Here is a 24,626-nt window from a genome sequence, read left to right on the forward strand (position 1 = left end):
ATGACCAATAGAAGACAGACACCTCTTTATTGGACTTCGGCAGGGAGGTCAGGTAAGGACAAGTGTTACATGTATGTCTTAAACCTGGTAATTTTACCTATAATGTCTCAGCATATAATAATCACAGAATGAAGAGAGAGGAAAACAGATGAATTCCACCCTTGTCTTTGCCAAATGCATAATAAAAATATACATCTAGGTTTAGAATGTTTTTTTTGTGTGTGCCACAGTCCAGATACAAAATACAGTTTAGTATGGCTCAGCAGCCTAAAATTCAGTGGATAGATTTGCAATTAGATTTATATATCTGGCATCAATTTTGTCAAAACAGAATGTTTTCTATTACATGTTTCAGCTTTCAGACATAGGCCACTAAATATAAATCTTTTCCTAAGAAGTTAAATTTATGTGAACTAGATTTTAAAATGCCATTTGTAATTGCCTGGATTCCTGCAATAGCCTCCTCAGAGCAACCCTGATCCTGTTAAGTCTATTCTCAGCCCAGGAGTCACAGTTATTCTTTCAAAAAGTAAGTCATACCAAATCACGCTGTTGGTAAAAAACCCAGCAAATGGCTCCCCACTTCATTCTGAGGGAAAGCAGAAGCCTTTATGAGGCCCACGTGGTAATAAGTCCCCCCCCCCCCCGCCAACCTCACTGCTGTTACCTCCCCAACCTCGTCTCCAGCCATACTAATCTCCTTGCTCTTCCTTGAACATGCCAGGTACCCTCCTGCCACTAAAGGGCCTTTTCACGTGCTCTTCCCTCTCCCTGGGATGCTCTTCCCCCAGAAATCCACAGGACAACCTTGTTCACCTCCCTCAGGTCTCTGCTCAAATATTATTTTCTCCTAAGCCATTCATTTAAAACTTCATCACACCCCTCCATTCCCCTTACCCTGCTCTCTCCATTTTTTCCATAGCCATTTCATCTTTAAACACACTACATAACTTCTTTCTTTATTATATTTATTGCCAATAGACTGTAATTTCTATAAAGTCAGAAATCTTTGTCTCTTTTGCTTATGATACATCCCAAGCACCTAGAACAGGGCCTGGCACATTTACGTATGTTCAGTAAACATTTATTCACTGAATTGCTGAAATATAATTTTGTACAACTAGCCAGAACTGACTAGTGAAGACAGTATTCTTCATTTTAAGCAGAAAGAAGAGCTGACTTAAAATTTGTATATAAATTTATTTTCCTTATATGCAAAACAAAAGCAGATTCTATTTTGAAGGGCACATTAGCATGATTCATTTGACAACTCTGGCAAAGAGTGTGTGCACACTATTATTTAAGTATATACGTAGCATGAAAACATAGCAAATATGACAAGTTACTATATAAAATCACCACAGTAAGGTAATTTAAGAGGGAAGGACAGATTAAGGTCTGTAGACAATTTATTTCTTTCTAAAACTGGCATATAATCACAATGGGAACTATTAATTCATCAAATTTCATTTTTCCAAACCAACAAAAGCCACCTGGAGAACTTTCAGAAGACTAATATTCTAGTAGATTAAAAATCTATTTTCTGCTTTGAAATTTAAGAGGCACCATTTAAAGGCACAATTGCATACGCCAAAAAATATCTTATAAAAGCTTACCGTCTTTATGCCAATGAAGAGGAATTGTAATGAATGCGTTAGTACTACGCTTTAAATGTCATCTCCACAAATATGAATTCACAGGAAAATTTGTCCATTTCCAAGTCTTAGACTTCCTGGTTAAAAACCACAAAGTCATGAAAATCTAGCATCTGGATAGCTCTGGGTGTCTCATTTATTTCTAATTTAATTATTAACCTAAGAGGACCATGGAAAGTGTAACAACATTGCATCATGATTGGCTGGTTTCGTGATAGGCAATGATGGATTAAGGTTCCTTCACCTTAATTCTTTAATCTATTAATACAAGTCTTTAAAACTAAGACCTGGATCAGATCAATCAAGAATTTACTGAATATATACCCTATCATTAGACAGAACCCACTGTACATACAAAAGAACCACCAGACACAATACCCTCAGGTTTATTCATATCAAACAAGTACACTCATTTATATTATATTAATTATGATCCTATTGCATCATAGAGATAGATAATTTGATCACAAAGATATGCATTGAAGAAACCAAATCTAGCTCTTCCAAGTAAACACCTACCTGTTAGGCCAAGTATACCAGCCCACAAGAGTAAGGTATTTCTCTATTAGACACTAAGATTTAGAAAAGAATTAATCATTTTACATGTTTAGGGTTCTCTTTAATGATGGAATTCAATAATTATTTGTTGACTTAAAGTATACATGCATGAGTCATTTTGTGGGTCAGACAGTATGGTTGCAAGTGTAGTATTATCATCACCCACCACGTATCCTCTGTACATTCAAGTATTCATTACAGTGTTCATTCATTCAAGAAATATTTATTACGTGCCTGCTATATGCCAGACACTCTGTTAGATGCTATAGAATTAGAGATGAATGGGCCGGCCCCGTGGTTCACTCGGAAGAGTGTGGCGCTGAGAGCGCCGAGGCCGCAGGTTCGGATATTGTATAGGGATGGCTGGTGCACTCACTGGCTGAGCGTAGTACAGACCACACCGTGCCAAGGGTTGTGATCCCCTTACTGGTCAAAAAAAAAAAAAAAAAGATTTAGAGATGAATGAATGAAACAAAGTCCCTGACCTCATAGAAATTTATTTTGCTGAAAGAAGACAGATAATAAACAAGTAAACAAAGGGAGGAATTGGTAAAGGGCCACGAAAAATGATTACATTGTACAGTATTGATACATTAATTATCCTGATTCGAGCATCACATATTGCACACAGGTAATGATAATCAGATCTGTACCCGACAGAAATGTACCCCATAGATCAACTATGTTACAATAAATAAATAAATAATGAAAGCTCAGTGATATGAGAAAAGTAAACAAATATTTTCAGAAGATGACAGTGCTATGGAAACAATAAAACAGGATAACAGAATGACTGAGAATGGGGTAAGGACAGATAGTGTGGTCAGGAATGGTCTATCTTAAGGATTGACATCTGAGCTAAGACTTACATGAAGAGAAGGAACCAGCTATGTCAAATCCAAGGGAGAATAAACAACAGTGCAAAGGCCCTATAGAATAAATAAACTTTGTTTCTAAGAAACAGGACAAAAGCCAATGTGCCTGGATTGTATTGAGTGAGATAAAGAGATGCAAGATAAAGTCAAAGAGGTAGGCTGCATCCAGATTACATACAGCCTTATAAACATTTTCTTTCTTTTTCTTTTTTTAAATTAGAGGGTTTTTTTTAGCAAGGAAGTGAATATGGACTGAATTCTCTCTCTAAAAGAATACTCTGCATCTATATAGAATAACTGTGGATTTTTGAAAATCACATAGAACTTCTAGAAATGAAAACTATAATTGAAGCTAAAAATTCAAGGGACTGGTTAAACAAAAGATTTGATACAACTGAAAAAAGATCTTGTGAACTGGAAAACAGACTAGAAAAATTCCAGCCATAATGTGGCTCGGATAGATGAGACTGAAAATATGAAAGGACAGATGTATAAAGAGGAAACAATGAAAAGGTTTAACTAACTGGAGTTCAATAAAGATGGGTAGGAGACCAGAGGGGAAGGAAGGCTGAATCAGAAGTGATCTTTGAAAAGATAAGGCAGAGAATTTTCTAGAAATTATAAAAGATACTAGTCCATAGAATCAAGAATTCTAACAAATCTTAAGCAAGACAAATAAAAATAAATCTACATCTAAACACATAATAAGGCCAAAAAACACCAAATATAAAGAGAAAGCCTCAAAGCCACAGAGAAAAGGACAAATTACCAAAGGATAGGTAGACTGACAGGTAACTTCCCAAGAGCAGTAGTAGAAGCCAAATGACCGAGGAAAATCGTCCATGCAATAAGAGGAAAAATTGTGTACCTAGAAACCCATGCTCATAAAAATATTTTAGAAGATATTAAGGAGAGAAAAAGATATTTTCAGGCAAACAAAAATGGAGAGAAATTGCTGTAGTAGACCTTTATAAAAGAAAATTCTAAAAAATGTAATTCAAGCAAAAAGAGAGTGACTCCAATCTGAGATGCAAGATGAGTTAAAAAGAAAGAGAATAGTAAATACATGAATAAATGTAAATAAACAGTGACTGTATAAAAAAAATAAAATAATGTCTTGAGGGATTAAAAATTGATTAAAGTATAAAATAACAATAATAATATCAGGGTGGGGTAAATGAAATTAAAGTGTTCTAAGTTATTGTAGGAACCAGAAAAGTTATGAGGTTATCCTTATACTTTCATAAAGTAAACGTAACTATCTTAATTAAGAGTAAGTATTTTTAAAAGAGGTGGAAAATATGTAACTTACAAACTAGTAAAGGGAAAAATGCAGTAGTTAAGATTAATAAATCTTAATGGGGGGGACAGAACAAATGGGAAAAATAGCCTAAGATTAGGTAGCAGAAATACATAAAAATAGTTCACTAATTACATTAAATGTAAAAGAACTAATGCTCCTGGTAAAAGACTAAGATTGTCAAACTACATTTTTAAAAATCCAAATACACGTTGTGTAAAAAAAACATTTAAAATAAAAGGATACAAAACGTTGTAAGTTTAAGGATGAAAATAAAACACCAATAAAATTTAACCAAAAGACAGTAATTACATTAATTTCAGATAATAAAGGACTTTAAAGCCAAAAGCATTGTTAAACATAGTATCCTAACAAAGTCATCATAACCAATTTCCTATTCTCTTTCTTTTGTTTCTCTTTCTCTTTTTTCCTCTTATCTCCCTCTCTTGTCTCTGTTTCTCTCCATTTCAATACTCTTTGCTCTTCTCATTCAGCTTTCTTAGGGCGAGGTGGACACCAGCTGCTGCATTGCAGTTGGGTCCATGATTCCCACCCAATAGTGTGCAAAGCACTTTTGAAGAATTGCTATTGAAGAATTTTTTGCAAGATGAGAGAAAGATTATTCTGTAGCTAATTGACCTGTGAGTTTGAGTCACAAATACAAAACTTCATAGTCTTTCTTTTGTTAGGGATCCTCTGAGTGAGTCTGAACAGGTAATTTACTTCATTTTCCCTCACTTCTTAAATTTAAAATGAGAATTCATATCTGCAGCTAGAGGAGGAAAGGGGCTGATAGTAAAAAGCCAACAATTGTAAAGTTAAGATCTTTTTAAGAGCAATAAAAATCAACTTAGATTTGAATTACTCACTGATTTATCACAGAGGTTATAGTGCAACCAAGTATGTTCTTCAGCCAACCAAACCAGAAAGGATTTGATAAGCTTTTGTATGTGTAACTAGGGTAGTGGTTATTACAGCCTCACCCAGGGAACCAACACACACCAGCCCAGATGCTGCTGTAATTCTTAGTAAATCAATAACTGATTTCAAAAGGTCATTATATCCACCCCTTGAATTCTAACGAGACCTGCACTTGAGGTAAAATAATTGCTTTTCATACTTTTGTCTTTTAAAAAAATTTAGATTATCAGGAAAAAAGATGTCACTACATATATCTCACATCTCAAAGTGTCAACTTTTCATTTCAAGATGCAAATTAAAATAGAATGACATTTGCTTTTTTATTATTATTGAAACAATTGATTATATGTGTTTCTAGGATACAGCATTGAATATCACCACTTGTGTACAATATGTGATGTTTAAATCAGGATAATTAGCATATTCATCATCACAAAACATAATCATTCTTTGTGTCCATTAACCACTTTCTCAATATCTAACTTTTTAAAGCCTCAAATTGATGAGTTTCCTCTTTCTGACATCTACCCTGAATGTTTACTACCTAACACATGATTACTTCAGGGAAGAAGTAGCTCTGAATGGTCTTGGGTATGTTATTTAACATCTCTGTGCCTTAGTTTCCCAGAGCCTACCTCATGTGATGGTGGGCTTGAATTAAATAATGCATGGAATTTAGAAAGCATAATATGGCCCTAGCTCTCTCAAGAAGCTCAAAGCTCTGAGTGGTAAATGTACCACTTACCTTGCTAAAAGGAGAAGGGGGGAAATATATTCTAATAACTATCTTCTGACCAACCATTGATAGGTGGGAGAAAAATAAAATGCCTTTTACAAAATTTCAGCAGTGAAATTCATGGGCTATAAAGATGGTAGCAGCAAAGAGTAATTTGTCCATGTCTTTTACTCAACTTGGTTTTATATGGACAGTATCTGTTACAAAAATGAAAAGCAATAAATATAGAATATTGATGGAGTTTGGATGTGTTGTCCCCACCAAAACTCATGTGGAACTCTGATCCCCAATGTGACAGTGCTGGAAGCTGTTTGAGTCATGTGGGCAGATCCCTCATGAATGGATTAATGTTCTCCCTAGGTGGAGGGAGTAATGAATGAGTTCTCACTCTGTTAGTTCCCACGAGAGCTGTTTGTTCAAAAGACCCCGGCAACTCCCCTCTCGTTCTCTTACTTCCTCTCACCATGTGATCTCGTACTAACCAGCTGCCTGCCACTTTCCGCCATTAGTAGAAGCAGTCTGAGGCCCGCACCAGACGCAGCTGTCTCAGAATCATAAGCCAAATAAACCTCTGTTCTTTAAAAATTACGCAGTTTCAGGTATTCTGTTATAGCAACACAAAACAGACTAATACAGGTATCTACATCTTTATATTTTAGGCAGGTATGAGTGGGTAGAAGGGATGGAGAGAGAAAGGAAGAAATGAAGGATGGAAAGGGAGAGAAAAAGCCAAACCAATTTAAACTGTCAGCATGCTTACTATAATTATAAATTATATACTATTATAGCATGATGAATAGTTTTAGTATATAACTGTTCAAATGAAATCTTTCTTATAAATTTCTAACTTTTGATGACATTTAAAAAATTTTTTTTAACAATCAGCATTAGCACATAGCATTGGACAATGCCTTATCTTTATTACCAAGTCAGTGGTCATTTTGACTTTTGGAATTGGGGAAACCATCACAAACCTTGGCTTTGGAAAAAACTATTTCAAAATTGGTTTTCCTTTTAGATTCATGGCAGTGTAAGGAGCTTGATAGCAGTTAAGCAAATCTGTGATGATCACTGTTCACTGCACAGTTTATAGTAAATAGGCAAGAAAGAGAAGCTGGTTATAATGATTCAAGCCCCACAAAATTCAGAGCCTAAAATGTTCGTTCCAATTCTGACTTGGGGAATCAGCTATTAAAAAAATAAAAATTTAATAATAAGATTGAGAGAGGAAAACACTCTACCATATCCTCAGATTCGGGTTGAGGAATTAAAACAACAATAACATTACAAACAACAACAAAAACATTATTTTCCCTAACTGGCTTGAAGGAATGAAACTTGGCACAGGAGGAAAGTGTGAACCAGTAGGTGAGAAATACAAATGGCCTCAGAGCCAGCTCCACTTTACAAATGCAAACATTCCCTGATAATACAAACTGTGTAGAGAATTCTGCAGACTCAGAGCTCTGTGGTTTGGTTTACAACCCATATAATTGTTTCCAATTTGGTTTAAGAAATAATAAAAAATATAAAGATATGGAGATGGCTTCAATGTCTAAAACCAGGTTTGTTGACTTTGACTACCAGGATCAATTTTTAGCCACAGCCTCCCCTGCCATATCATTTTCACAGGTATAATCCCAAAATGTTGAATGATTTAAAAGTTGAAACCTCTCATGTGGTTTTGACTCTTTTTTCAGTAGAGGAATCATTGTATGAATTTGAAAATTACAATAAGAGATAAGTATCAGAAGTTAATTAAAAGATAGTTTCTGGAATAAGCACACACACAGTCTCTGCTATGCTCTTAACCATATTACTTATTTTATTTAATTTCTAAGGTGTGCTCAAATTTATGCCGTGATTATACTATTATCAAGGTTGGTTTTGTTTTCTGGTTTTTTCTGCTGTTATTGTTTATTTGCAGTCAGGAGGGAGAAAGAAAACTTTAAATTCAAACACCAGAAGTCATAATATTAAAGCATGTGTATGTGTTACTCCCTTCATAATATTAACATGATCATACAGCATGGTTATGAGTTTAGAAGACTAAAAAATTTCACGACAGTATTTCTTAACCCCTCTGCTGGTATTTGCAAGTTAGTGTATATCAAACCCACGCCTGACTTTTTATAACTGAGATTCTTTTTTCCCCTGTAAGTCAGTTACATTTAAATGATTAAATTATTTCTGTTTGGCCTTTAAGGGTGGCAAATTTTTGTACTGTAAATAGGTCCACTCTAACCACACATCTAGTCAAATGGATTCTGGAAACACTTTCAAAGCAATCAGGTCACAGGTAAAAGTCAAACGAAAGATGGCAGGATCCATGTGAGATCTCCACTATAGAATCCTGACATTTTTTTCAAGCATTAGCCTTTCTGGTGAAGGGATAAAAATACCTGATTCAGTTAAAAGAGCCCTTGGAGTTTATGGAAACAGTTACTTTGGCACAACTGAGACAAACCAAAAGAAATCTACCTAAGAAATGACATACCTTAAACACTGAGCCAAGAACCTTACACAGTTCTGGGTTCTGCCCTGAATTCCTAATCAGAGAGCTTTGTGAGAGAAGCCATTTTATAGCTGTCCACATGCTAGGCCCTGCAAGCTGGGCTGATCCACCCACCATCACACCCCTGCTGGCCTATAGTGCCACTGGCATCCCAAGTAATCCCCAAGAACTCCAACCCTTCCCTTATTCACCACATGACTCTAATTGCTGGCTCCTCCTTATCTCATGAAATCAGGCTCTTCCTGCCAGCTCTGCCCCATCCCCTCCTCTGATGCCCTGCCCATTTTTCCACAGCCCTTGAATCACAGCCTTTCTACTAGATGCCAGGTATACCTCATCCTATGGCCTTGGCTTTGCCATAAACACAAATGGGTGTTTCCTCTTCCTTTCCTGGTCCTACCAAACCCCAAGCCTCCCCCAGTTCTTTGGCTGGTACTCAACCTGTCTACACAGATAATTTCTAAATCATCCACTGGTGCTCCTGATACTGCTTGAAATAATTAAGATTATCGAGGCTCTAAGGTTTTCTTTTTAGGATAGGACAAAAGAAATGATGGGGCTGAACCCAGTCCTTATAAGCCCAGGTGTCTGTGCTCACAGTGACAGGAGAATGACGGGAAATTCTGGAAGTTGCCATGGAGACCACCCTTATTTTCTGTTTTCTTCTAGAAGCACCAACACACTTGATAAAATGCCAGGAGTAAGACAATACCTTTCAATAACAACTCTAAATGTAAATGAATTAAACTTGCCACTCAAAAGACACAGACTGACAAATTGGATTAAAAAGCTAGAACCAACTATATGCTGTCTTCAAGAGACTCCCTCATCTGTAAAGACACACATAGACTAATAGTGAAGGGATGGAAAAAGACATACCATGCAAATGGAAACCAAAAATGAGCAGGAGCAGCTATTATATATCAGATAAAATAGACTTTAAATCAAAAACCATAAAAAGAGTCTAAGAAGGCCACTATATAATGATAAAGAGATCTATCCAGCAAGGAGACATAACAATCATAAATATATATGAACCCAACACCAGAGCAACCAGATATATAAAGCAAGCACAATTAGGCCTAAAAAAAAGAGATAGACCCCAAATGATAACAGTAGGGGACCTGACCACCCCTCTCTCAGCATTGGACAGATCATCTAGGCAACAAGTCAACAGAGAAACACAGGATTTAAACTATGCTTTAGACCAATTGGACCTAGCAGATATCTACTGAACACTTCATAGAACAACTACAGAATATATGTTCTTCTCATCAGCACATGGAACATTCTCCAGGCCAGACCGTATGTTGGGTCAAATTAAGTCTCAACAAATTTTTAAAAATTAAAATCATTTCAAGTATCTTTTCAGACCACAATGGATTGAAACCAGAAGTCAATAATAAGTGAAACTCACGAAACTCTACAAACACATGGAAATTAAGCAACATGCTCCTGAACGACCAATGTGTCCAAAAAGAAATTAAACAGGCAATCAACAATTTCTTGACACACCATACCAAAACCTATGGGTTACTGCAAAAGCAGTACTAAAAGGGAAGTTTAGTTCATTAAATACTTATATCAAAAGAATAGAAAGATTTCAAATAAACAACCTAATGCTATACCTCAAAGAACTAGAAAAGCAAGAACAATCCAGTCCAAAAATTAGTAGATGGAAAGGAATAATTAAGATCAGAGCAAAACTAAATGAAATAGAGACCCAAATAAATGATACAAAACATCACTGAAACAAAAGTTGTTTTCTGAGAAGATAAACAAAATAAACAAACCATTATCTAGGCTAACTAAAAAAAGGAGATAGAAGACCCGTATAACAAAAACAATAAATGAAAAAGGAGACATTATAACCAATACCACAGAAATATAAAGTATCATTAGAGACTATTATGAAACAACTATATACCAACAAATTTGAGAACCTGGAGGAAATGGGTACATTTTTGGACACATACAAACTACCAAGACTGAACTAAGAAGAAACAGAAAATCTGAACAGACCAATAACAAGCAATGAGATGGAAGCAGTAATCAGCAGTCTCCCAATGAAGAAAAGCCCAGAACCAGATGGCTTTACTGCTGAATTCTACCAAGGCTTTAAAGAGGAATTAATACCAGTTCTCTTCAAAATATCCCAAAAATTAAAACAGAGGCCATTCTCCCAAACTCATTCTACGAGGCTAGTGTCACCCTGATACCCAAACCAGACAAAGATACAACAAAAAAGAAAACCACAGGCCAATATCTCTGATGAACAGACACAAAAATCCTCAACAAAAAATATTATCAATCAGAATACAGCAACACATCAAAAAAATTATACACCATGATCAAGTGGGATTCATCCCAGGGATGCAAGGATGGTTCAACACACTGAGTCAATAAATGTGATACATCACACCACCAAAATCAAGGACAAAACCCACATGATTATCACAACAGACGCAGAGAAAGCATTTGACAAAATTCAACATCCTTTGTGATAAAGACTCTCAGCAAATTAGGCATAGAAGGAAAATATCTCAAAACAAGAAAAGCCATATATGACAAACCCACTGCCAATATCATCCTTAGTAATGGGAACAACACAAGGATGCCCACTCTCACCACTTCTATTTAACATAGTACTGGAGGAACTAGCCAGAGCAATCAGTTGAGAGAAAGAAATAAAGGACGTCCAGATTGGAAAAAACAAAGTCAAACTGTCCCTGTTTGCAGATGGCATGATCCTATATATAGCAAAACCTAAAGACTCTACCAAAGAACTCTTAGAGCTGATAAATGATTTCAGTAAAGTTGCAGGATACAAAATCAACATGCAGAAGTCAGTAGCATTTTTACATTCCAATAACAAAACAACAGAAAAAGAAATCAAGAAAAAAAGCCCATTTACAAGTCATGAAAAAATAAAATACCTAGAAATCAATTTAATCAGGGAAGTGAAAAATCTCTACAATGAGAAGTACAAAAAACTGACAAAAGAAATTAAAGAGGACACAAAAAAGATAGACATTCTATGCTTTTGGATTGAAACAATTAACATTGTGAAAATGTCCACACTACCCAAAGCAATCTACAGATTCAATGCAATCCTCGTCAAAATACCAATGACATTCTTCACAGAAACAGAAAAGACAAACCTAACATTTATATGGAATGACAAAAGACTCCAAATATCCAAAGAAATCCTGAGCAAAAAAAATAAAGCCACAGGCATTACACTTCCTGACCTCAAATGATACTACAAAGGTATAGTAACCAAAACAGCATGGTACTGGTAAAAACAGACACTCAGACCAATGGAACCAAACAGAGAACCCAGAAATCAACCCACATACTTACAGCCAACTGATACTTGACAAGGGCAACAGGAGCATACATTGGCAAAAGGAATGCCTCTTCAATAAGTGGTGCTGGGAAACTGGACATCCATACATAGAAGAATGAAACTGACCTGTACCTCTCACCATATCCCAAATCAACTCAAAATGGATTAAAGACTTATATATAAGACCTGAAACTATAAAACTACTAAAAGAAAACACAAGGGAAACATTTCAGGAAGTAGGACTTGGCAATGACTTTATGAATAAGACCCCAAAAGCATAGGCAACAAAAGAGAAACAAACGGGAATATATCAAACTAAAAAGCTTCTGCACACTGTGAAGACAACCTACAGATTGGGAGAAAATATTTGCAATCTATGCATCCAACAAGGGATTATTATCCAGAATATACAAGGAACTCAAACAACTTAACAGTATAAAAAACATGTAACCTGAATTTTAAAATGGGCAAAGGAGCTGAATAGGTAGGCATTTCTCAAAGGAAGATATACAAAGGGCCAACAGACACATCAAAAAATGCCCAACATCACTAAGCATCAGGGAAACGAAATCAAAACTACATTGTGACATCATCTCTTGCCAGTCAGACTGGCCATTATCAAAAAGACAGAATAACAAACGCTGGCAAGGATGTGGAGAAAGGGGAACCCTCCTACGCTGTTGGTGGGACTGTAAATTTGCCATTATGGAAAACAGTGCGGAGTGTCCTCAGCAACTACAGATAGAGCTGCCGTGCTGGGATCCAGCAATCCCACTGCTGGATGTATATCCAAAGGAATGGAAATCATCATGCAAAGGGACACCTGCACTCCCATGTTTATCACAGCTTTATTTACAATAGCCAAGAGTTGGAACCAAACTAAATGTCCATCGTCAGATGACTGGATAAGGAAAATGTTGTATATATACACAGTGGAATACGACTCTGCCACAAAAAGGAATTGAATTCTGCCATTCACAGCAACATGGATGAACTTAGAGAAAATTATGTTACATGAAATAAGAGACAGAAAGAGAAATACCGCATGTCCTCACTCATGTTTAGGAGCTAAAAAAATAATAAACAAACAAAAAAATAAAGAAAGATACAACAACCACAATAATTCATTTAACTTTCAAAAAGAGAGAACAGAACTGAGGCCACCAGAGGTGGGAAAGGGGGAAGGGGAGGCGGGGTTAGCAGGAAATTGGTAAATAACCACAAAAAAAGGTTGCATTGTATAATGATAAATACAGTAATAAAAAAATCAAAAAATAAAATAACATTGTGATGAAGGTTAAAAAAGAAAAACAATGCCCTCTAAAAGTCCTGGGGGGGGGGGGGGAAATTGAATCTTAAAGCACCTAAATCTGTGCCCTCAAATAGTATATGGTAAACTTATATCCAGATGAATACACTTAGATTTACTCATAAAAAATTTTAAAAATAAAATAAAATTCTATGCAGAAAAAATGCCCACTAACCATGAACACTCACATTACACTATTACATGCACAAAAACCTCTATTATGTTTGAGCCCCTGTACATTTGGGGTCTGGCATGTGAGTCAGGTCTACATTAACTAATTCAACCAATATATTATGTTTAAGAGCCTTAAATCATTTGAATGTCAGAATTCTAGGCCTTTGTCATGGAAAACACAAGAGGGACTACCAGAAAGGGAAGAAAAGCAGGGGGAAAAAATAATCTGAATAACTGCAAATATTTATTGCATGGATGAGTATAACCATGTAGTGAGCCCTGTATTAATGCATTAGGCATACTATCCCATTTAATTTCAATTATTCCTCACAAACACTTTAGAAAATGGTACATTGATTTTCTCAGTATTATTTACTATCCTCATTGCTCAGATGTGGAAACTGAGGCCAAGATGCACCACTCAGCAAATAGAGAAGCCATGATTCAAATCTGTTGACTCCATAGCCTAAGCTCTGGTTGAGTACTCACTACTGTGTAGTAGGCACTTTACACATTTTATCATCATGATACCTTGTAAAATATGCTTAATTATCCTCATTTTAAGGATAGGCAAGCTGAGGTTCAACAAAGATAAATGATTTGTCCAAGGTTACACAACTAGAAAGAATCAGAGCCAGGATTCAAGCTAAGGTCTGAGTGGCTCTAAGACACATTCTCTTTCCCTCACACCAGAGGTCAGAATACAGATGGAGGAGAGACGTCATGCACCCTAAGTTTCCCTTCATTTATGGGCTCCAGATGTCTCAGAGGTTTATCTGTTTTGTCTGTGACTATGTGACCTCCATGATCATTACTGTTTGTCAGCTTTGGAGATAATGAGATTTCTTCCAGATAGTGTTCACCAGATTCCCCAGCATGTCATTAAGGCTATTTTTGAACACTGATAACAAACTTGCTAGGCCTGAAACAGTCAGCCCATCCTTTGGCACAGCCTAACTACATGGACAGTGCTGTCAGCCAGGGTTGATCCATCATGTTCAGGCCCAAAGGAAGAACTGAAGCCAGTGCATAGATGCTAATTATGTCAGGGCCGGCCCCGTGGCTCACTCAGCAGAGTGCGGTGCTGATGGCGCTGAGGCCGTGGGTTCGGATCCTACATAGGGATGGCTGGTGCGCTTACTGACTGAGCGTGGTGCGGATGACACCGAGCCAAAGGTTGTGATCCCCTTACTGGTCAAAAAAAAAAAAAGAAGCTAATTATTTCAATAAGTAAAGGATATCTGTATAGAAAGAGTTTATGTATATGGGTTTATATAAAGCCCAGTCCACAACTCTACCTCAGAAACTCTTTAAAGTCAAGGAAGGCTATCAGGAATCTTATTTATATAAGGACCTCCTGATCCTCCAAGAAAAAGTACTAAGGAAATGTCAGAGCTGATCAGGACACTGGAACTGATTAACAAGGGTGGAGAGAAGGAAACTGGTACTCCTGAGTAGAAATGAACGATGGGGGAGAAAGCATCTCTGTCTGTCCCCATACTTGGCTTTTTAACCTGATGGCCCACCCTTTCACTAGACCTCTCCTGGCCTCTATAAGAGTTGGACACACAAGGGTCACTTGGCAAATAAAAGAATTCCTCAAGATCTTGCCCCTTCTCTGCTCCCTCCTGACTCTCCCCTTCCTCCTTCCTGAAAGGCAGGAGGAGAAGGTTCCCAGAAGATCATACTTTCACAAGGAGACTCAGGAGAATACACAGAGAAAGGAAGCCCCTCTACCCCACATGCCTTCTAGCCACGACCATCCATTCTACAGATGGTAGCCAGAAGGAGTCTTTTCTAAATTGATCAGGTCACCCTACTGTGTCTTTCAATTGCTCTTAGGATTAAGACCAAACTCATTACTGTGACCTATGGGACCTTGCAGGGACACTGCATTCCCCTATATTCCCAGTTCATTCCATTGTGCCACCCCTCCATACTCTCTGGAGCTCAAAGTCTGGTTATTTTATAGCCTATAAACTCCATGAGGACTAAGTTGACATTACGTGATTCACTGGAAGACTTAACACAGATTCAACAAGTTTCTCTCTCAACTAAGCTCACTCTCTGTACATAGAAGTAGGTGGTTTAATTTCAACAGAGAATTTTCACATTTATTATCTTAAGCTCCTACTGTCTCCTTACTAAGAAGTTTTACTATTGGAGAGTTTATTTTGAATCTTTTCACTTTTAGGGTCAAACTCAATTATCCATTGTTATTAGTTATGAATTATTCAGTTTCTAAGCTTAAGCATGGTTTTAAAAAAACAATTAAAAAACAGTTTATTGTGGGGAGGTGGATAGAGAAAGGGAAAGTGAGCCAGTTTTTTTTAAAAAATCAACATATTAGATGTAGAAAAAGGAATTGTTTGAAATTACATAGTAATTTTTAGGTGCCAAATTTTGTCTACTAAGACCTGGGAGACCCTGAGAGTCCCAGCTTGCTAGATAGGCCTGTTACTGCTGAGCAGAAACAAAGCAGAATGCAGATAGCCGTGAGTTCCAGTAACACAGACTCAGGGCCTAGAGCAGTGGTTCTCACCCTGGCTGCTCAAGAGAATCAGGGAGATTCCACAGTGATCTTTTAAAACCACAGTCCTCAAGCTCCACCCCCAGAGATTCAGATTCCCTTCCTCTGGGGTAGGGCACCAGTGTCATCCAAAAGCTCCCCAGGTGATTTCATCGTGAACTAAGACTGGGAAGTGCTATGAATGGAGGGTACGGGAGATGAAGGTAAGGGAGAGAGAGCGAGAGAACCTGCAGGTGGGCAATACATTCTCTACTCAGCTCAGAAACCAGGGAGAACAACAAACCACTGAAACAGGTAAATTTTTGCCAAGCCATCTGTGTAAATGTTTAACACTTGTGAAAATAATGTACTTAGACCATTTTTACCCTTCAGGATGATGTCTCTAAATACTAGATGTGATTTTAACTGCTAAGTTCACATTAAATCATTTCATAATAGCCAAATTTTGTGTTATCTACAACCTCTTCTCCACTCATCGTGGTGAATTGAGAGGTGACTCCAGCACAATCATGTTCACTTACTTTAATTCCTTGTGATCCATAGCCGGGGGGGCCAGGAGGGCCAGGCAAGCCTTTCTGCCCAATATTACCCTGAAGGAAGATGAGGAGAAATTGAAGATAAAGTGTCAGAAGATTGAGGGAGAAACAACCAAGTATTACAGCTCTCCGCCTCCTTACTTCAGTCTGGTTAGCACCTCCACACCGCTCATAAGCTATTTCCTATCTTATTTAAAGCAGTGTCTTCCTAAATATTTTTAAGCCACAGAATCCTTGGCAAACAGAATCTTCCATATCATCCAAACATAAATAAAGAGGTAAGCAGGGATGCTTAGCCTAAGCAGAAGGGGAGGCTCAGGAGCTTATCTTCTTGGGCTCCTTCAGCTGCCCGAACACCAGCCCCACTCCAGGGCAGCCTGCACCAAGTCTGGAAACCACTGACTCAGATTCTATGCAGACTTTTTAATGCATTGCTCCATTTCAACATGGAGTGCCAACTCACTGGGGCTGCAGTGAAAGATCAGTGCATATTGATGTGGATTGGTGCTAGAATTTTTAAGAAAATGTGTAGATGAAACAAGAAGCAAGTGCAGCATTTCCCAGTATGTGTTCACAAGCTGACCCTGTGTTTCTCAGAAAGACTTTGTCGTGGAAAAAAATTGGAAAACAATATGTGCTTTCCCTTGGACAGCTCTAGTGCACAATAATAGATTAAAGTCTCTAAGAAGTCTCACAATAAAGAAATTAGTTTAATTTTGTTTTTCCCAGAAGTTCTTAAATTAACATTGAATGGAACAAGCTTTGAAAAATGCGAGGTTAATATAAAGTACTGTATGTCAGTCTCCTTTCCACTATGAGAAAAGCTTGTTTTTTTCTGCATGTAAGAGGAATATTTGCTTGTTGCAAAAGCATTTTAAAAACAGAAATAAAGACAACAATGAAGAAGAAAAATAAACCCGTTTTCCCATCACCTAGTAATAGTGACTACTAAACCTTGGGGTGCTCTTCCTCTGCGTAAAGTTACCTGTAAGGTTAGAAAAGTAGCCTGCTGTCAAAGTGGAGTTGATGAACAAAAAAGGGATAGACAAAGAATCTAGGTAATACTGGGATTCTCAATAGAATCTTTGACTCATAAAGCCTTTTCCCTGTCCTAACAATGGGGTTCTAGTACACTTCTGTGCAGTTTGAGTGTGAATACACCTATTTGAAATTGAAATTTGTAATGTGTGGCCCATTGACACCTGTTTTCCTGATGAACATGGCTGCTACTTTAAATAAATCAAAAAAATAATTTGTTGAACTAGTGAATGAACAATTAAAACAGGGTTTCTCAAGCTCAGCAATACTGACATTTTGACCTGGATAATTCTTTATTATGGGAAGCTGTCCTGTGCATTGTAGGATTTTTTAGCAGTATCCCTAGCTCTACCCACTAGAGCCAGTAGCATTCCCGGTTGTGATATCCAAAAATATCTGCAGACGTTGCCAAATGTTCCCCTGGGGCAGGAAGGGGAGGGCAAAATCTCTGAGAAACACTGGATTAAAATAATAATAGGATGAATCATCTCTAAAATGCAGGAGACAAAAGGAGGAGACATAGAAATGAAGGCAAAGAGGACAAAAGTTAGTTCCTCTCACCTTTCATGGGGACAATAAATCCAGACCCTTGCAGTGAGGCCCTGACATAGTGGACTGTTGGGCTGGGTCACAGACCCCTCACAGGCAGATCACAGCTAGGTAACTGGAAAGATCCTGGGAGCTGCTGACAAAGTTGACGTGCTTTATTTGGACACGCTCAGGTAACTAGCAACAGACCCACAGCTGCAGCCACCCTGGTGCCGTCCGGAGGGCGTGTGGCTCAGAGCCTTTGTCCTTTATACTTGTCAAATAACCAAGGAACACCTGAGCACACGTGCGCAGTTAACATATTTACATCAGACCATAGCCAAGAAACACGAGGGTGTGCGCATGCGCAGTTAACACATTTACATCAAACAGACTAGGTCATGCTCGGCAAAGCCTGGCCGTTTGTCCATTTTCCTTACATGGACACAGCACACGGGGCACAATAGGAACATTAGCTGGCAACCTGTTAAAAGGCCACCTGAGGCACTTTTGGCCAAAGTAAAGATGTACTTCTTGATGATGGCACAACCTCTAAGAAACCAGGAAACATTTTGAGCCCTTTGCAACTACTTGAGAGGTAATTTCTTTGCCTATATACATAAATATTTTATTTTACTGAAAGCTCACATGATAAGAAAAATAAGATTTTTCATCAGTAATCAAGAAAAAGTCAACACCAAAATGAACACTTACAATGAAGTTACTGTTTACTTGGTGGTCACTTATGGAATCTGACCCTCACACAGCACACAGCTCAGGACTCACCTTTGGCCCTTGGGTTCCTATGCCCCGAGGTCCGGAGGGACCTGGAGGACCTCTGACCCCAGGCTCTCCCTGAAAAACACACAATGAATGACAATAATTGATTTTTTTAAAAAAACTTTATTTCATGCTAAACTATATTTTCAAATATATTTTTTTAAATTAAAACCCCCTAGAATTTGACTAAGATATTTATTGAGCCCTTTTCTCCAAGATCTCTTTCCTATTATGAGACTGTGTTTTATCTCTCTGTTTCATTTCTTATTGCCACGTAGGCAATTTTCAGACCAACTGATATAGGTCCATTTCAAATCAATCAAGTTATTTAGCTTCTTGGCAACATTAATACATACTTTCTTCAGAATTCCCTTCTCTAGAATTTGGAAAAGTAATTACTGCTATTGTGAACACAGGATGAAAGAGGAGACTGGAATAAAAAGCAACCGTTAAGAGATATAACCACATCCTGAATACTAGTTGTTTTATTCTTTTATGCAACAAAGATTATGCTATTTAAGTTAGGAATCAGCTCTATGCTATTTCTGCCACTAAAGTGATTGTGACCACAGGGTAAATTCTATAAAGGCTTTTCAGTTTCTCCAAAGCATGACGGTTTCATAAAAGGCAACAATTACCAGAAAAGTGGTGGGACATGATGAAGTAGGCCAAAGCCTGTGGTTAGACCTACTTGAGATACTAATGATGGGAAGAAGCAAAGAAATAAAAATCTCTTCCTTAGCCACCTTCTTTATGCTCAAGATTACATTAGATGTGTTCAAATGTGTTATTCTATATGATTTAGTGTTCACAATAATTCTGCATTACAATGATGATTAGTTTACATGAATTCTCTGAACCTCAGTAAATTCATCAGATATGTAGAATATAATACCTGCATTCCACAGGGAGGAGAACGAAGTGAGACAAGGCATGTGAGTGCCCCTGTCACAACGCCACACCAACTGGCACAGAGTGAGCACTTGGTGAATGTCAGCTCCCCACCCACACATTTTATTAAAGAGGTAACTGAAGTTTGCCTAAGTCTGCACAACTGTTAAAAGGCAGGGCTAGGAAGATGTGGAGAAACAGGAACCCTCATAATAGCTGGTACAGCCCTGTTGGAAAACAGTTTGGCAGTTTCTTAAAAAGTTCAACATAAATTCACCACATGATCTAGAAATTTCACTCCTAAGCATACACTCAAAGAAAATGAAAACATATGTCCTTGCAAAGTCTCACATATGAATGTCCTTAGCAGCATTGTTGATAATAATCCAAAACTGGAAACAACGTAAATGCCCATCAACTGGTGAATGCATAGACAAAATGTGGTAAATTCAGCAATAAAAAGGAATGAACCACGGATACACACTATAACATGGATGAACCTCAAAAACATTATTGTCAATGAAAGAAGCCAGACATACTGTATGATTCCATTTATATGAATTGTCCAGAAAAGGTAAACCTATAGAGACAGAAAGTACATTTATGATTTTGGTCTTCTGTCTTTATTTCTTTCATTTAGTACTTAGTTGCTTTGGAGTCTACGGGTACTAATTATCTCAACAGCTCTCTCCTACTGATTCCCCACTGTAAGTAACCTCGAGTTCCGCCCAGCTTAAATGATCATTCCAACATCAAGAGCTCCAAGTAGAGAACATGAATGTCCTTATTATATACATTTTTATTATCTTTCTTTAGTACCTCTGAAGTAACCATCAAGGGAATGTCTGTAAGTTTACCACCTAAGTGCCTCCTATTATACTTTGCTCCTTCTTAAAAGGGATGTGTCTTTTTTCTTTCGAACATTTTGATACCTTCCAACCAAACAGAACACATAATCATACTTAAGTAAATTTTACCCAGAATCACCAAAAGTTTTATTAAAAATAATTGTCTTTCTTGCCCAATCACCCAACCCCACCCCGAAGATGATGGCTTTGTCTCCTGTGTTTCTATTCACCTCTGCCCTTTGTGATGAGGTGAGGAGGTTGGAAAGGATATGACCAGACACCAGGTGCCTCCTGCTTTGATGCAGCAGAACATACAACCCCACCTGTGAATATGCTGGCCAAGAAAAACTGAACCTGGATCTGAAGAGGTCTCTATATCTACCAGTTTATAAAAACAGACAGGAGATGGAGAAGCATGGTAAACAACATCATGAGGATATCATCAGCAAAATCCTCAAGTACCAATAACACATTCACAAAGAAAGGGCAAGGAAAGCACGAGGGAGGTGTAAACTGTGATTAAAAAATATGTAAGAGATATCTCAATCAAATGCAATGGGTGGACATCATTTGGATGACAATCCAACAAACCGAAACCTGTAACAAATTTATGAGATGAGCTGGAAATGCTGGATAGTTGCTATATTAAGAAATTGTTAATAATTTTTAGGTTTGGTAATGGTACTGCACTTATGTTTTTAAAAAGAGTTCTTATATTTGAGAGACAAAGGCTAAAGCCTTATATGGATGATGTCTAGGGATTGCTTCAGAATAATACAGCAATGGGAGGGGTGAGGAACACAGATACCACTATGGTGGGGTCTTTGAAAGTGCGTTGTGTATTTTGTTGTTCCATGGGCCATGTGTCCATGTCAGGCCACGATACCTGGCAAATGTGGAGGACCCTGGGCAGATCTCACTTCACCACTCAACAGTACCAGTTCTGCCATAATGCAACACCATCAGTACCTGAGAAGAAGTGTGTTTACCTGTGATATTTTCAGATATGCAGTTTTATTGTCAGTGCAATAGAATGACATTCACAGATAAAAGAAACTATAACAGGTTCTTGCATAGTTGGACTTAGCTTCCCTAACAATATCTGAGAGTCGTTGGAGCCTGCAGAGGGAGCCCTTGTATTGGAAGATAATGAACAGATGGAGAGCAAATTCCAGAGTTGCCATTTGCAACCACATCCATCAGTTTCATAAGACCATAGCCTAAATCCTAACCCTACCTCCTTGCATCTACTCCCTCAATAAAAGAATAACTCACTGTTTAGATGGCTTATCACTTCCTCTTGGCACACAAAAGGAATTCTAGATGGAAGATATTCCTTTCATTTTCACAGGAAATAGCCAAGTTTAGCACTGTCTGCAGTACTTGAGTGAATTTAACAGATGACTCAGGGACAGTTTTACCTCGATTATTACCTTTCAGAGTGATTAATTTTAACTCCTTTAAAAACACACGTAATCTTGTGATGGTTCTAGTAACCATACATTGAAGCCTTCATTTTTTAGAAGAAAGAAAAAGAGGAGACCAAACACACTCATGTTCATTCATTTTCCCATTAATAATCTTTGCCTTGATTAATATTAAAACTTATAATAAATAATATAATAAACAGTGATTAATACTTATTAAGTTTATTATTTGGCAAGTACTTCTCATTATTTTCTTATCTATCAAGTTCCTGTCAACATCAATTACTCCATTTTACAGATTAAGAAACTGAGACTAGAGAGGATACATAACCTGCCAAAAAGCCACACGGCCTGAAGCAGTTCAAACCCAGGTGTGACTCCAGAGCCCTCCCCCTTTTTGATGTTGGCTGGGACTAGATGCAAGACGCTAACTTCTCCATAGACTTTCTTCCAGCTGTCATACAATGCAAAAACTATGGCTATGTGGCTATGAAAGTCCTTTTCTTACATCAGGTCAATCACATTCTCCCAAAGAGAAGAAAAAAACATCCTGGATTATAAAAAAACTCAACCTGGATTAGAAGAGGCCCACATGACCTGCACGTGGATTCAACTGTCTGAGGCCTCCCCTTCCTTTTTCCCATCATTGCCATTCCTCGGTTTTGTGGTTTACCCCAATGTTTTAATTGGTCTCATTCTAGATCTGCTATCTACACAAATTCTTAATCTCTCTTTTCATCCATTTTACAGTGTACTTGATTTGTTGGAGTAATGCATACTATGGTTACTACTACTAATTATAATAATTTAACATATTAGAATTCATAAAAATATTTTGTGTACATAATTCCATTAATTTCTCAGAATAACCCTGTGAAGTAGGCACTATTATCTCAAATCACAGACAAGGATCTAAATCTCAGGGAGGTCTAATGATGTGCTGAGGTCACACAGTTAATAAGTGGCAGAGGTTTCAAGGTAGAGCAGTGACAAGGAAACAGCCCATTATACTTTCTACATTTTATAAAATTTAAATACAATACTTGAGAGAACAATCAGCCCGTTAAACCATTTCTCCCTCCCCTGACACACACATATTTAATGAGGCTTTAATCACTATCTCCCCCTCTGTATCACTTAAGCCCTTGATGCTCTTTGAGAGGACTATGGAAACAAGTTACAGTTGTTTCAAAAGTGCTTTCTTTTTTACTTTGGGGACAATAAAAAGCAAATTGAATTCATTGTGAAAAGAATCAGCCACTTAAGAATTTTTTAAGGAACGGTACTCTGAAGATTCTGCTAAATGATGAAACCAAGAAATGGCTGAGTTTTAAAATAAGGTAGAAGTAGTCAAAGTGATAATTAGCAGCTGCTTAATGGTTCTTTCTGGCTTTACAATAAAATTAAGATGTAACTAATAAGCCCCCAACTATCACAAACATAGCACCACTCTGGAATGAATTGTGCAATCCGGCATATGTCACCATTTAGTAACTCTCAAATACCTCACTCGTAGTTGCCAGAATGTCAATAGAAATTTTAAAGGTTTTATTCTAAGCTTACGGACAGACAACCCAGATGTTGGTAATGTGTATTGATTATTGACTGGCCATTCTCATACCACTCAGTTATTTCTCACTGATGCCTTTTAATATGAAAAGGGAGACTAACAGTTATCAGCATGATCATCACAGGGAAGAGGAGATGATTAAGAAGATTCTAGAAAACAAAGTTCTCAAACTGGTATCACATTTCCTTTTATTTTCTCAGCTTCAAATTTAAAACAATTTCAATTCTTGGTATCAATTTCTCTCCTAGAGCTTTAATATTGACCCCAAAACAGCCACATCTCATAGTCCCTAATAATTTTAAAACTTGCTTTAGGATTTGGGTGGATTTGTTGTTGATTGTTTCTTTCTTTTCTCAAAATCAGCTCATCAAAGATGAGCAGATGATTGCCTTGTGCCAAGAATCTCACTGGAGAAGGAGAATCTTTCTTATTTAGCTGAGTTAGAAACCTTGAAAATAGAAAAATTGATACTGTCCCTAATGACAAGGCAAAGAACAGGCTCTCTTGTATTGATACTCAATATAATTTTCCACTGGGGGAAAGTTCCTCTAAGTCTGCATTATTAAATATAAAAATGTGTTGGTGATGATGTGGGCAGTAAGTGTTAAGGGGTTTAGTGTCTGTCTCCAGGGCTGAAGGGAATGTATGTATTTACTCCTGGGAAGAGAAATGCAGCACTAGGAAAAGTGCAAGGAGAGATGAAAGCAATATTGAAAGTCATAAGGTAGACAGGAGTGCAGCTCAGATTTTAGAGATCATGCATAGAACTGAATTGCGGGTTAACCCTGAAAAGTCACCTAGTCAAGATTTCCTGGTCTTGAAAATGACATTTTCTAAAATCTATAGGTAAAACTGCTAGGCATTCAGACTTTATTTGGCTCTGGCTTTAATAAGCCCTGTTTTGAGCTGATTGGTCTGTAGCAATTTTGCCATCATATTATAGGGAGGTGGGATTCTTCAAGTCCACTTTGAAATCACAGACCCTTAACTTCATTATCGTTAAGTCTATCCTAGGCCAGCTGTCCTTGTTGGGCACTGTTCAAAATGAAGTTTCTTGTCCAGTCTATGTCAGCCAATGGAATCCAC

General features: G+C 37.5%; 1 protein-coding gene across 1 annotated transcript in view; it reads right to left on the reverse strand.

Moving 5' to 3' along the window:
- COL28A1 (collagen type XXVIII alpha 1 chain) overlaps window positions 1–24,626 on the reverse strand; it is a 167,596-nt gene that overhangs the window by 43,301 nt on the left and 99,669 nt on the right. The window contains exons 25-26 of the mRNA XM_063100916.1: window positions 18,811–18,879; window positions 16,444–16,512 (exon numbers count right to left, since the gene is read on the reverse strand). Of these exons, the coding sequence (XP_062956986.1) occupies window positions 16,444–16,512; window positions 18,811–18,879 (138 nt within the window). The remainder of the gene's footprint in view (window positions 1–16,443; window positions 16,513–18,810; window positions 18,880–24,626) is intronic.

This window comes from Cynocephalus volans, chromosome 6 (assembly GCF_027409185.1).
Source record: "Cynocephalus volans isolate mCynVol1 chromosome 6, mCynVol1.pri, whole genome shotgun sequence".
Taxonomy (NCBI): Eukaryota; Metazoa; Chordata; class Mammalia; order Dermoptera; family Cynocephalidae; genus Cynocephalus; species Cynocephalus volans.